Below are 14,931 nucleotides of genomic sequence, written 5' to 3'. Positions count from 1 at the left end.
AATTCCAAGAAGAAATGACAGCTAAAGACTTGCTTGAAAAAGATATAAACAATATAATTGAACAAGAATTTAGAATAGTAGTCATAAGATTAATTGCTGGACTTGTTATTGGGGCAGAGATCAAGAAACTGAAAAATAGTCATGATGAATTATAAAATGCTGTAAATGAGGTGCAAAATAAACCAGAGGTGGTGACAGTGAGAACTGAAGAGGCAGAGGGGAAAATAGGTGAAGACAAAATTATGGGAAAAGATGAAGCTTTTCTTTTGAAAAAGAGAGATTAAAAAATTCTGGATCACGAAGAGAATTAGAGAACTAAGTGATTCAACGAAATGGAACAATATCCATATCATAGGAGTTATGGAAGAAGAAAGGAGACAGAAAGGGGCCAAAAGTGTTTGAACAAATCATAGCTGAGAACTTCCCCAATCTGGGGAAAGAAACAGACATTGAAATCCAAGAAGCACAGAGCAGAGAACTTCCTTGAGATATTAGCTTGAGTTGATCTTCTGCATGACAGATCATAGTGAAACTGGCAAAATGCAAAGATAAAGAGAGAATTCTGAAAGCAGCTAGGAATAAACAGGCCTTACCCCACAAGGGTAGACACACAAGGGTAGTAACAGACCTATCTACGGAAATTTGGCAGGCCAGAAGGGAGTGGCAGGCAATTTTCAATATGATGAATAAAAAAAATACGCAGCCAAGAATCCTTTATTCAGCAAGCCTGTGGTTCAGAATAGAAGGAGAGATAAAGATTTCCCCAGACAAACAAAAACGGAAGGAATTCTTCACCACTAAACCAGCCTTACAAGAGATCCTAATGGGGACTCTGTGAGCATTGCAAAGACCACAGAGGCCCACAGATATCACTACAAGCATGAAACCTACAGATAACTCAATTACTCTAAACTCATATCATTCAATAATAACACTGAATGTAATGGACTAAATGCTCCAATCAAAAGACATAGGGTATCAGAATGGATAAACAAAACAAAACAAAACCCATCTATTTGCTGTCTACAAGAGACTGATTTTAGATCTGAGGACACCTTAGATTGAAAGTGAGGGGATGGAGAGCCATCTATCATGCTACTGGAAGTCAATAGAAAGCTGGAGTAACCATACTTAAATCAGACAAACTAGTTTTTAAACTAAAGACTGTAACAAGAGATGACGAAGGGCATTATATAATAATTAAGGAGTCTATCCATCAGGGAAGAGGTAACAATTATAAATGTTTATGCACCAAATTCTGCAGCACCCAAATATATAAAACAATTAATCACAAGCCTAAACAATCTTATTGATAATGTGATAATTGGAGGGGACTTTAATACTCCACTTACAGCAATGGACACATCATCTAGACAGAATATCAATACAGAAATAATGGCCCTGAAAGATACACTGGACCAGATGGACCTGACAGATATATTTAAAATTTTTCATACTAAAGCAGCAGAATATACATTCTTCTCGAGTGTGCATGGAATATTCTTGAAGATAGAGCACATACTGGATCAAAAAACAGTCCTCAATAAATAGAAAAAAATTGATAATAATAAATATAAAAAAATTGCACACTTTCAGATCAAAATGCTATGAAACTTGAAATCAACCACAGGAAAAAGTCTGGAAAACCTCCAAATGCATGGAGGTTAAAGAACATCCTAAAGAACAAATGGGTCAACCAGGCAATTAAAGAAGAAATTTAAAGATATATGGAAACAAATGAAAATGAAAACACAACAATCCAAACCCTTCGGGATGCAGCAAAGGTAGTCTTAAGAGGAAAATACACTGCAATCCAGGCCTATCTCAAGAAACAAGAAAAATCCCAAGTACAAAATCTAACAGCATACCTGAAGGAACTAGAAGCAGAACAACAAAGAAACCACAAACTCAGCAGAAGAAGAGAAATAATAAAGAGCAGAGCAGAAACGAACAATAAAGCTAGAATCTCCCCAAAAAACAACAGAACAGACCAATGACTAAGAGTTGGTTTTTTGAAAAAAATAAACAAAATTGATAACCCTCTAGCCAGACTTCTCAAGAAGAAAAGAGGACTTAAATAGATAAAATCACGAATGAAAATGGATTATCATAACCAATCCCTCAGAAATATAAGCAATTATTAGAAAATACTATGAAAAATTACATGCCAACAAACAGGACATCCTGGAAGAAATGGAAAAGTTCTTAGACACCCACATGCTGTCAAAACACAAACAGGAAGAAATAGAATATTTGAACAGACCCATAACTAGTAAAGAAATTGAATTAGTTATCAAAAATATCCCAACAAATGAGTCCTGGACCAGATGGCTTGCCTGAGGAATTCTACTAGACATTTAAAGCAGGGTTAATATTTATCCTTCTAAAGCTGTTCCAAAAAAGAGAAATGAAAGTAAAACTTCCGGACTCATTCTATGAAGCCAGAATTACCTTGATTCCTAAACCAGACAGAGACCCCACAAAAAAGGAGAACAACAGGCCAACATCCCTGATGAACATGATGCAACAAGATACTAGCAAATCAATTTCAACAGCGTATAAAAAGAATTATTCACCATGACCAAGTGGGATTCATTCCTGGGCTGCAGGGCTGGTTCAATATGTGCAAATCAATGTGATACATCACATTAACCAAAGAAAGGATAATAACCATATGAGCAATAGATGCAGAAAAAGTATTTGACAAAATACATCTTTCCTTAATAAAAAGCCTCAAGAAAGTTGGGATACAAGGAACATCATAAAACATCATAAAAGCCATACGTGAAAAGCCCACAGCTAATATCATCCTCAATGGGGAACAACTGAGAGCTTCCCCCTGAGATCAGGAACACGACAGGGATGTCCACTCTCACCACTGTTGTTTAACAAAGGGCTGCAAGTCCTAGCATCAGCAATCAGATAACAAAAGGAAATAAAAGACATCCAAATTGACAAAGAAGTCAAACTTTCACTTTTTGCAGATGACATGGAAAACCAGATTCCATCAAAAGGCTACTAGGACTGATACATGAATTCAGCAAAGTCGCAGGGTACAAAATCAGTGTACAGAAATTAGTTGCATTTTTATACACCAATAATGAAGCAACATAAAGAGAAATCAAGAAACTGATCTCATTTGCAATTGCCCTAAGAACCATAAAATACCTAGGAATAAACCTAACCAAAGATGTGAAAGATCTGTATGCTGAAAACTATAGAAACTTTATGGAAGAAATTGAAGAAGACACAAAGAAATGGAAAAACACTCCATGCTCATGGATTGGAAGAATAAATATTGTTAAAATGTCAATGCTGCCCAAAGCAATTTACACATTCAATGCGATCCCAATTAAAATTGTACCTGCATTCTTCTCAAAGCTTGAACAAACAATCCTAAAGTTTTTATGGAACCAGAGAATACCCCCAAATAGCCAAAGTAATATTGAAAAAGAAAACCAAAGCAGGAAGCATCACAATCCCAGACTTTAGTCTCTGCTACAAAGCTGTAATCATCAAGACAGTATGGTATTGGCACAAAAACAGACACATAGACCAATGGAATACATAGAGAACCCAGAATGGGATGCACAAATGTATGGCCAATTAACCTTTGACAAAGCAGGAAAAAGTATCCAATGGAAAAAAGACTGCCTCTTTGACAGATGGTTCTGGGAGAACTGGACAGCAACATGCAGAAGAATGAAACTAGACCACTTTCTTACACCATACACAAAAATAAATTCAAAATGGATGAAAGACCTGAATGTGAGACAGGAAACCATCAAAACCCTCGAGGAGAAAGCAGGCAACAATCTCTTTGACCTCAGCTGCAGCAATTTCTTACTCGATACATCTCCAAAGGCAAGGGAATTAAAAGCAAAATGAACTACTGAGACCTCATCAAGATAAAAAGTTTTTGCACTGCAAAGGAAATGATCAAGAAAACTAGTAGGCAACCGACAGAATGGGAAAAGATATTTGCAAATGATATATTGGCTAAATGGCTAATATCAAAAATCTATAAAGATCTCACCAAGCTCCACACCCAAAAAATAAATAATCCAGTGAAGAAATGGGCAGAAGACATGAAAAAACACTTTTCCAAAGAGGACATCCAGATGGTCAACAGACACACGGAATGATGCTCAACGTCACTCATCATCAGGAAAATACAAATCAAAGCCACACCGAGATATCACCTCACGCCAGTCAGAGTGGCTAAAATGAACAAATCGTGAACTATAGATGGTGGCGAGGATGTAAAGAAACTGGACCCCTCTTGCACTATTGGTGGGAATGTAAACTGGTATGGCTGCTCTGGAAAACAGTGTGGAGGTTCATCAAAAAATTGAAAACAGAATTACCCTATGACCCAGCAATAACACTACTAGGAATTTACACAAGGGATACAGGAGTACTGATGCATAGGGGCACATGTACTCCAATGTTTATGGTGGCACTTTCAGTAATAGCCAAATCATGGAAAGAGCCTAAATATCCATCAACTGATGAATGGATAAAGAGGATGTGGTTTATATATACAATGGAATACTACTTGGCAATGATTAAGAATGAAATCATGCCATTTTCAGCAACGTGGATGGAACTGGAAGGTATTATGCTGAGTGAAATAAGTCAGTCAGAGAAGGAAAGATATCATATGTTTTCACTTATATGTGGATCTTGAAAAATTTAAAAGAAGACCATGGGGGAAGGGAAGGGGAAAAAATAGAGAGGGAGAAAGGCAAACAAAAAGAGACTCTTAAATACAGAGAACAAACTGAGGGTTGATGGGAGTTAGGGGAAAGTGGATGATGGGCATTGAGGACGACACTTGTTGGGATGAGCACTGGGTGTTGTATGTAAGCCAATGAGCACTGGGTGTTGTATGTAAGCCAATTTGACAACAAATTATATTCATAAATAAAAAAAGAGATTATTCATAATGAGGTAATAAAAGAGGTAACTTTGCAGTTTGCAGTTTTCAAGGTCTTGCAATAAGACAAAAAATCATGAAGATCTGAAAACATGGTAGTTTATTTAATAAAGGGAACAGAATGTAGAGAACAGAAATATTATTAGATAGAAGTCTGTGACCTGTGTAAGTAAAAGGATGGAGATGCCAAAGATGACTCCAAGGCTCTGGCTGAGATTGACTTGGTAGATTATGGATGTCACACCAAGATATGAGGAAGACAGTACAATAAATTTAGATAGAGACAGAGAAGCTAATGATCTATATCTGACAAGATTAAATTTATCCAAAATGCCAAAGTAGGGTGAAATAATTAGCTATGATAACGTTTTGAATTCTAACTACAAATTAATGAGTCTATTATATTACTTGAGAACTGACTAACCCTCCCTCTCTTTCCCTCACTCTGTCTCTTCCTCGCCATTTCTTTTTTTCTCTCCACCCTTCCTCTACCCCTTTCCACTTTATTGGTTCTGTTTCTCTGGAAAACCCTAACATAATATCTGATGATATGCTACCCTTTGGTAGGAGTGGAGGGATGTTTGTCCCCCATCCCTAGTTCTTCACTGCCCAGCTAAAACCAAGTCTTCAGAGCTCATCCAGTCTCCAACATCCAGCTGTACCTTCTAACCTGAAACTTTTACTTGAAAGATCAACTCAAGAAAGTGAGGCTCAGTAAGAAGCAAGAGCCTCTTCTGAAGGCTTAAAGCTCACCTTCTAGGTTCCTATTCCCCATCTGAGGGAGGGGCCATTTCCTCAAAAGATTATTAAGATTATAAAAGGTAAGAGGATTGTTCCCTTTAGGGAAGATGACTATGGAGATGGGGTCTCAGCTGAGGACAGTAATGACAAATATTCCTCTTTGTATTCCATGTTCATGGCAGACATGGTTGATCAATGACAGGGCTCTTTCCCACTCAGCATAGATATAGTTTTAAAATCCTTCTCAAGACAAAATCCCAAGCAGTCACTATTACTGATAGGAGTTATCAGAAGAAAGGAACCTGCTACTTTATCAGAGTCCCAAGACAACTTGACTAGAATGCAATCCAATAAACTCAGTATTTGAACAGCTGATGCAGGGGGCTGAGCAGAGAGCAGCAGGGGGGTTGCTGTTTCATCACACCCATCTGACCCTTACCCTTCCTCACCCAAACAATCAGACAAAGGTTGAGTGCCTGAGATAAGAAAGGACAGTCCTGCCAACACTCTGACCCCTTGGCACCCAATATGCTCCTTCATGCTAGTTTGACTTTTTTGGGAATCTATGCTGCAAAGCAGCTCATGCCGGGCATCCCTCTGAGGCATCATTTAGATCCTTAGCTGCTTCTCTTCTTTTCCCTCCATTTTTTCATATACTTTTCTTTTTTTTAATAAAAAATACATGACATAAAATTTGCCATCTGAATCATTTTTAAGTGTGCAGTACTGTTAACTATATGTACACTGTTGCTCTCTGCTTAGATATAAGACACTGAATTGTGTTTTTGTTGTTTTTTTACTTTACAATATAGATGCAGTTGAAGATACACCAAGTACTGAGATATTACCCCCTTTAATTCCTATGATGGTGCCCCGAAGGCCAACTGGAACTGAAAAGTTCTCTCTCACATTTACCACACGGTCAAAGAGACGAAATTCTGCATCTCGATCAGGAATGACTCCATGTTGCTGTTCTAAAGGCTGAAGAGAAGAAAGTTTTAATTATTATTAACTCTAATTTGAAATAGTTTTTCTATTACTATAACAAAAACATTGTGTTCTTTCTACACTTTCAAAGTAAAAACAACTTTGAATTCTTTGATAGGAAACTTACTCTGTACAGCAAATGGGGCTTCACTGTCACTCGTACCTTCTTATTATTCTTTCTTTGCTGAAGAAAAAAAATGTTTAAATATTTAAACTTTGCTTTTCGAGTATTGTGTTAGCACAACATCATTCTGATAAAAAGGCAAATGTGTGGAAAATAAAATCAAAAGTTAAAAAAAGGAGTATAAGACATAAATTAGAATCACTGAGTTCATGTTTTATTTGGCTCAAACATGAATGAATTATTTGTAGAATGATATATAGTCTGTTTAACTTCAAATCTCATCAATCATCTTGGTTACTGAAAATTAGTACCTTGCACTTTTCGACTTCTTCCTCAATTTTCTCAACAATAGCTGCATCCAGAATTTGTAAATCACAAGACGAACGAGACAAAGTACTGACAGGATGTCCCTTTAGCCAAGTAATAATTTCTTGAACTTTCTCAGCCCTAAGTTAAAAACAATAATTTTTTCACATTGATTAAAACCTTCTGAGGGTTTATGCAAAGGGCCTAATATATATTTTCTGAAGGCTGTGAATTATAAAAGACATCAAATATATAAATAATGATCACTAAACTTAATTGGGACTATAAGTCTAATATAAATATGGACATAATTACTTCTCAGTAATTTAAAAAAAAAACAATATTGGGGCATCTGCCTGGCTCAGTCGGGAGAGCATGCAACTCTTGATCTCAGGGTTGTGAGTTTGAACCCCACATTAGGTATGGAGACTACTTAAATAAATAAAACTTAAAGTGAAATAAAATAACAAAATTATTTTAAAAGTACTTTACTGATATAAGGGATATAAAAATATATGAAGATCTTAAAACAAACAAAAATATACCTATAAATATAAAATCCTTCCCACAAAAGTAATAAAATTTTTGATAAACTAGCTACTATACATTTCACTAGAGCCACTAATTTGAACTATGAGGCAAATTTTGCTTACCCATTCTCATTTTCTCCAGGCCAAATATCATCTTCATAGAACACATCCTCTTGGCTGTTTTTGGCTATATAACTAAATAGTTCTGGAGCTCTAGCCAAACAAAGAAAAATACTGTTTAGAATATATATATATAGCTAACTTCACATAAACTTCCTATCAAATGATTTTGGATCCTAAGGGGAGTTATAAAATATATCAAGGACTGATTATTACCCAGATATTAACAAGGGATAGAGAACTAAGTAATTTGAAAATATTCATAGGCCCTCAAAAAACTCTCAGTAGTTGAGGGAGAAGTGATTCAATTCATAAACTGTAATAAACTTTAGTTACTTATAAACTTCAATTACCAACTCTAATTGCTCCCAAATCATACTGACAGATGATAAATGGACAAAAAAATCTATAGGTTTATTTTCTAATTTTCATAATAAAGCTGAAGCATCCTATAACAAGAAAATTAAAATACATTAAAAGTTTCTTCTGATATTCCTCAAAATGTCTTTGCTTTCTGAATAGTTCAGGAATTTTATATACACATACCAGATTGAATACATGTGCTTAATTTTTGCTCGCTTCCCTACATACTACAAGAAGAGTAAAGTATAAAGAAAGACACAGACCCAGAAAGGTATGAAAAAGGGAAGTAGAGAGTCTGATGGCATATATGAATTGTTAACAAAATTTTAGAAACTGGAAACTGGATGGGTTAAGTATTAACTGGTCTGAAACAAAGGAAAAAGTGTACCTTAAACCACCAGCTGGGAAGTCAAAAAGCAAGATGATTTAAACTGTGCAAGTCTGCAAAAGCTCAGAAATTATGGGCTCTAGGCATATCGTAATGGTGTAGTATGGGCAGGGTGAAGTTTAGTAGGCTTTTAGGTAAATATTTTGTATAATAAGCAGTTAGATGATTATGTGATTACTCACCTTCACCCCAGCATAAGACCTTTTTGTAGTTTGTTGTTCAGAGAGGCTGAACAGGAGGTGCTCTAGTTTTAGATATATAAGGCACAGGGAGATGGATGGGTGGGTGGGGCATGAAGAGATGAAAGGGAATTAACAGAAGTGTAACTACTACACAATGTGTTGCTAGAAAGTAGGCTAGGGAGTGTAACTTCTTTAAGAAGCAGACCCTGAGACTGGAACTAAGCATGCACAAAGTTTATCACAGAGTTCTTGTGAAATCAACATATGTAGAAGGGAAGGAAAAAAGGAACGAAGCAGCATGGGGTACAGGGAAAAGTTGGGCTGTGATCCATCATTAAAAAACTCCTTGGTCAGTCCTACAGAGATCTTGAACTAGGATGGCCCTTTAGACTTGTCCTGAACTGGGGCAATCAGGTTGGCTGCGTCTTTACACCTCCTTGTAGATCAGGTGTTAGATCTGTGGGTGTTGTGGGAAGGAGACATAACTTCTCTTCTGCAAGGCAATTCCTGAAGAAAGCTCATAGCTGAGAGCTGTCAGACAGCAGCATTCCAGATGTAGTATCTACTACATAATAAGATCCCTTTTCCCTGGTTAATTTCCAAACACTGGAAGTCAGTTTTGTTCTTCACATTTGTTCTCCAAGGAAAAGGCTGGAGGATACTTCTCTAGGAAAAGTAGCCAGCCTAAGAGAAAAGATGCACATAAAGGTAGTGATATTTGGAAGTCTGCTGCAGAAATGGCAACGTCCCACCTGAGAAAGCCCACCAAAGCACATTACATTTGCAATCACCTTTTTGGTGCCTCATTCTTAAATATGATTAGACATCAAAGAACCACTGAACAAATTAAAAAAAGACAAAACAAAAACAAAACCTTTAACCTGAAAGGAACAATCAAATGAAACAGAAAAAAAAAAAAAGCAATTCAGAGAAAACAGAAAATACAGAGAATATAAGCAAAACTGAAATTATCAGCTTCACAGAAATCAAACATTTCATTCATTATAAGAATAAGATACTATAAAAAAGGAATGTCTGAGAATAAGGATGAAATTTTAGATGATATAAATGATATAAGACAAAGTTGAAGAAATCTCCCACAGAGTGGAACAGAAGTATAACAATAAAGAAAATGGGTGAGAAGGGAGAAGAAAATTAAGAAGATTAACCCAGAGATCTATCATCTAACAGAAGTCTCAGAAAGACAGAACAGAAAAAATGGAAAGGAGGCAATTATTAAATAAATATAAAAAATTTTCTTAGAATAGAAGATGCATATCAAGGCACACATTAAAATTTTTTTTCATATTTATTTATTGAGAGTGAGAGGGAGCGAGTACACACATAAGCAAGTACGAGAGGGACAGAGAGAGAGAGGGAGATAGAATCCCAAGAGGTTCCACACTGTCAGTGCAGAGCCTGACGCAGGGTTCAAACTCATGAACTGTGAGATCATGACTTGTGCTGAAATCAAGAGTCAGTTGCTCAACTGACTGAGCCACTCGGGTGCCTCAACACATCATCACATTATTAAAACAGCACTGGTAAAGGGAAGATTCTTAAAAGATTTCAGAAACTGAAAATAGATCACACACACAGATTCAGAATCAGAATGGCACAGGACTTCTCACCAGCAGAGAAAACAAGAAGAGAATAGGGAAGTGCTTTTCAAATTCGGAGGAAAAATGATCTCCCATCTAGGATTCCACATGCAGGCCAGTTATTAATCAAGTCTGTTCAGGGAAGAATAAAGACATTTTCAGATGTGCAAGCTTTCTCAGGAAGCTATTAGAATAAGTGCTCCATTAAAATGGAGACACAAACCAGAAAAAGTAAGATATGAAAGCCAGGAAATCAAGGGAAATTCCTAGGATGGCAGTAAAGAGAAACTCTGGAACAAGAGCTGTGTGATGGCCCTAGAAACAATTAGTTTACATTGAGGCAGGAAGACAGAAGGTTTTAGGAGTAAGTCTACAAAAAGAAAAATGGAACCGAGAGATCTCCTGATCTGTCTGACCATATGAAGTTTTCCAGCTATGACACAGAGTTTAGGGCTGAATTAGTTATAAGAACACAGATAATAAGCAAATGATTAAACAAGATATAGAAACCAAAATGTGTACAAGGAAATGCAACCATAATACTCTAAAGGCCCAGCTGTGACCATTTACCACACCTTAAAGTAAACCATAAATACAGATTTATTAAACTATAGTGAAAGGGGAAAGAAATATTATGTGTAGGGAGGTGAGCAAATAGAAAGGGGAGGCAGTAAAAGAGCTAAAGCTTCATCTTTCATGGTAGGAAATCAATGCATATGTTAAGTTGAAAATCATGAAAAAGTAGGGCAAATACAACATTTTAAAGAAATACAGAAGTGAACAGAAGAAATAACTAAATTTTCAGATGGTAATCTGAGATTGAATTGTGCTCCCTTCCAAAAAAGCTAGATTCAAGTACCACTCCTACTACCTTCAGAATGTGACTTTGTTTGAAAACAGGGTTTTTATAGAGGTTATAGAATAAAAATGAGGTCTTTAGGGTGGGCTCTAATCCAACATGACGGTGTCTCTATGAAAAGGGGAATTTGGTCACAGGGACAGACACGCACAGAGGAAAGATGACGTGAAGACGTACAGGGAGAAGACATGTGAAGATGGAGGACTGGAATCATGCACCTACAAGTTAAGACCAAATGTTACAAGAAGCTAGCAGAGAGGCACTGAATGGTTCTTTTCCTAGCATCTTCAGATGAAGCATGGCCTTACCAAACATCTTGATTTTGGACTTCTGGTCTTCAGAACCATGAGACAATAAATTTCTGTCGTTTTAATCCACCCAGATTGTGATACTTTGTTATGGCAGCCCTAGTAAACTACTATGAGGATCCTTACTTAAATACAAGTTTAAAAACTGGTGGAACAATGGAAAGAACATTCAAATGGGAATCAGAAGTAAAGGTATTTCCTCAAAATCTTTGTGACTGAGTAATTCACTTAAACTTGGCATACAGTTTTGTCATTTTTATAACGAGGAGCTGAGATTTATTGATTTCTTAGACCCTTTCAGCATACAATTCTATAATTTTAGGATGATAATCTATTACTGAAGTTTTAAGACTCAGGAAAATCCACTGTATGAAGAGCTGTTTTATTTACCCATACCAATCTTCTTATTACTAACACAGATATGCAAAGTAGTGAATAATTTGTGACAGCAAATTAAGGAAAATTTTAATTAACGGGAGGCCAATGGGCACCTTGCTGGCTCAGTTGGTCGAGTGTACAACTCTTGATCTTGTAGGTTTCAGCCCCATGTTGGGTATAGAGATTACGTAAAATAATCTTTAAAAATAGAAAAATAAAAATAAATAAAAGAAAGCCAATTCTCATTGTTTTTCATTTTAAATAACATACAGTATTTTTTAGCTAATAGCTATGGTGCTCCATGATACAAAATTAGGTTTATATGTAACATATGTCCTATCTTACTGAAGGAAATATTTTTAGTTTAAAATTCACATCAGAAAGGCAAACAGTTATTACATTCTCACATTTTGGGAAGCCTAATAGGACCTTATTAGGCACTTACCTCTCTAAGTACTCTGCAAGAAGTTGTTCTGCGGCAGATGAATACATCCATTCACTTCCAACTTTCTTAGTATATCCAGGTACCTCCTCATTTTTTTTGTTGAATTTGAGATTCAAACCCACATTTGCTTTATGGTCTCCATGAGGGCTGAATTTAAACCACACACACACACACACACACACACACACAAAGAGTTTTAAAATTTTGTTCAAAGAATACAAAGTTTTGCTTTCAATTCTTAGAAAAACTTAGTTTTGATTGTTCTATAGTTTTCATGGTTATTTCCAAAGTAGCAGTAATTGAAAAACTAGAGGGAAAGCTTCAAAACCCAAGTTAACAAAGCATATAAGTAGATTACATAATTAGAGAAGAGAATGAAATAAGAAAATGCAGGGAAATAAATTATTGAGATTCACACACACCTTCTGATACCTTTTTTCAAGGTTCAATTTGTTAGTTGCTAAAAATAAGAACTGTCTTTCCAAACACCTAAAACATGTGCCATTTAGATGAAAGATCACCATCAGAGGAATTTATGCATAATTTTTAAAGAAAATTCAGAGCAATTAATAAAAGAAAATAAATACTAAAATAATCAGTTTATCTTTATCATTTAGTTTTTTTCTGCCACTTTAAGTAAATTTCTCTAACATAAACTTACTTTCTCCTAGATCCTCTTCCAATAAAAATACTTCCTGTAAACCTTGAAACAAGGTATCCACTCACTCCAAGACGACTGGCCAATACATATCCTGGGTTGTACTTTATAGAATATTTCTTTAAATATAAAAACAAAAAGGTCAATTATGGAAACACAAAGCATCAAATGTTATTTCTTTACCTTTAAAATCTGGAGATAATCAAGACATCACTAACCATTGGAATGTGGCAATATAAGGATTCTCAAAAGTAAGTGATCCACTTCCCTTTTTTTTTTTTTTGAAAGGATTTGTAGGCAGAATTTTTCTGCTCCTCTGTCTCCTTAAAGGACAGAATTCCCAAGGATGAATGAAAGGGGGAGGAAATATACAATTTGTGAAACTGTCTCAAGAAATAAACTCTACTGTAAATAGACTCTACTGCAAATTCTGCAGGCAGGAACTACTTCTTAAATATTAATTTTCATATTCCAAGCAAGTAGGGTCTAGTTAAGTACCTGGGACATAAAGCATTGATGATTATTACATTGAACTAAAACATGAGCATGTCATCAAAATAGTTGCTACTGAGCAAAATTTAAAATATCCTTCATGTATGGACATAAGTAATATTCACTTCCCCTAATACTTACTATCATATGAAAATAAGATGTATAGATTTATAGCTAATACAGTCAATGAAGGTAACCTTAACTTGTGTACTTAAGGAAAGAAACTATGAAGATTATCAAATTAAAAAAAGTATTGGATCATTAAATTTTTAACCAGGAAGCAAATTACCAGTACCAACTAGGGTAAACTACCATATAATCCTAACATAATGTACATAATAATAACACATATTTTACACAGATTATATATGCTATATTCATATGAATTATATTCATATTTTATATGTCTATAAGAGCCCCCAAATGGATAAATGTTTTAGTTGTATGAATAATATAAATTCATTATTAAAATATGTTAACATGCTGGTAAAGAACACAATATAGTTTTTCCATCAAGAGCATTATTAAGTTTAGAAATAATATAGACAAATCAAGTATGCTTCCTAAAATAGGAAGAGTTAGGGTAGTGGTTCTCTATCACAGGTAGTATAACTTCTTTTTCTTTTTTTTTCTTTTTTAATTTTTTATTGCTTACTTATTTTTGAGAGAGAGACAGAGACAGAGCATGAGTGGTGGAGGGGCAGAGAGAGAGAGGGAGACACAGAATCTGAAGCAGGCTCCAGGCTGTGAGCTGGCAGCACAGAGCCCAACATGGGGCTTGAACTCACAAGCTGTGAGATTGTGACCTGAGCCAAAGTCAGAAGCTCAATCAACTAAGCCACCCAGGCACCCCCACTTATTTTTCTTAGAAGCATTTGGAAATGTACAGGGGCATTCAGTTATAGTAACTGGCACAGGCTACTAGCACTTAGTGTCTAAGGGGCAAAAGTGTCAACTATGCTGTCATATACAGGACAGTCCTATTTTACACAAACTTGTCCCATCTAAAATACCAATAGTACTTCTTTTGAGAAATATTCAGTTATGGTACAATTGAAATTGATGAAGATCATCACAAATATTATAGAAAATAAAAACTAAAAAGCAAAGAGAGGTCTGGTGGGCTCAGTTGGGGGGCATCCAACTCTTGGTTCGGCACAGGTTGTGATCTCACATTTCGTGGGTTTTAGCCTCACGTTGGACTCTGTGCTGACAGCGTGGAGGCTGCTTGGGATTTTCTCTCTGCTCCTTCCCTGCTCATGCTCTCTCTCTCTCAAAATAAACAAACATTGAAATAAAAAAAGGAAAAGAACATTCGAGTAGAGAAAGAAGAAAGCTTGAGTAAAAGTTTAAAAAGCATGTAAAGAGTACATGTGCTCCTATGCATCAGCATTTCTGTATCTCTTGGGTAAATCCCTAGCAGGGCTATTGCTGGTTCATAGGGGAGTTCTATGGATAGTTTTTTGAGGAACCTCCACACTGTTTTCCAGAGCGGCTGCACCAGTTTACA

At 35.9% G+C, this 14,931-nt stretch overlaps 1 protein-coding gene across 3 annotated transcripts in view; it reads right to left on the bottom strand.

Annotated features, from left to right (window-relative positions):
• The window catches only part of XRN1 (5'-3' exoribonuclease 1), a 109,494-nt gene that overhangs the window by 35,499 nt on the left and 59,064 nt on the right, over positions 1-14,931 (bottom strand). For all 3 annotated transcript variants that reach the window (XM_029940121.1, XM_029940122.1, XM_029940123.1), the window contains 6 exons: positions 12,933-13,048; positions 12,272-12,418; positions 7,751-7,840; positions 7,103-7,238; positions 6,795-6,851; positions 6,529-6,661 (listed from right to left, as the gene is read on the bottom strand). In XM_029940121.1, coding sequence (XP_029795981.1) covers positions 6,529-6,661; positions 6,795-6,851; positions 7,103-7,238; positions 7,751-7,840; positions 12,272-12,418; positions 12,933-13,048 — 679 coding nt within the window. The remainder of the gene's footprint in view (positions 1-6,528; positions 6,662-6,794; positions 6,852-7,102; positions 7,239-7,750; positions 7,841-12,271; positions 12,419-12,932; positions 13,049-14,931) is intronic.

The sequence above is a fragment of the Suricata suricatta genome, chromosome 5 (assembly GCF_006229205.1).
Source record: "Suricata suricatta isolate VVHF042 chromosome 5, meerkat_22Aug2017_6uvM2_HiC, whole genome shotgun sequence".
In the NCBI taxonomy this organism is placed as follows: Eukaryota; Metazoa; Chordata; class Mammalia; order Carnivora; family Herpestidae; genus Suricata; species Suricata suricatta.
This window is presented reverse-complemented; position numbering and strand designations above follow the sequence as displayed.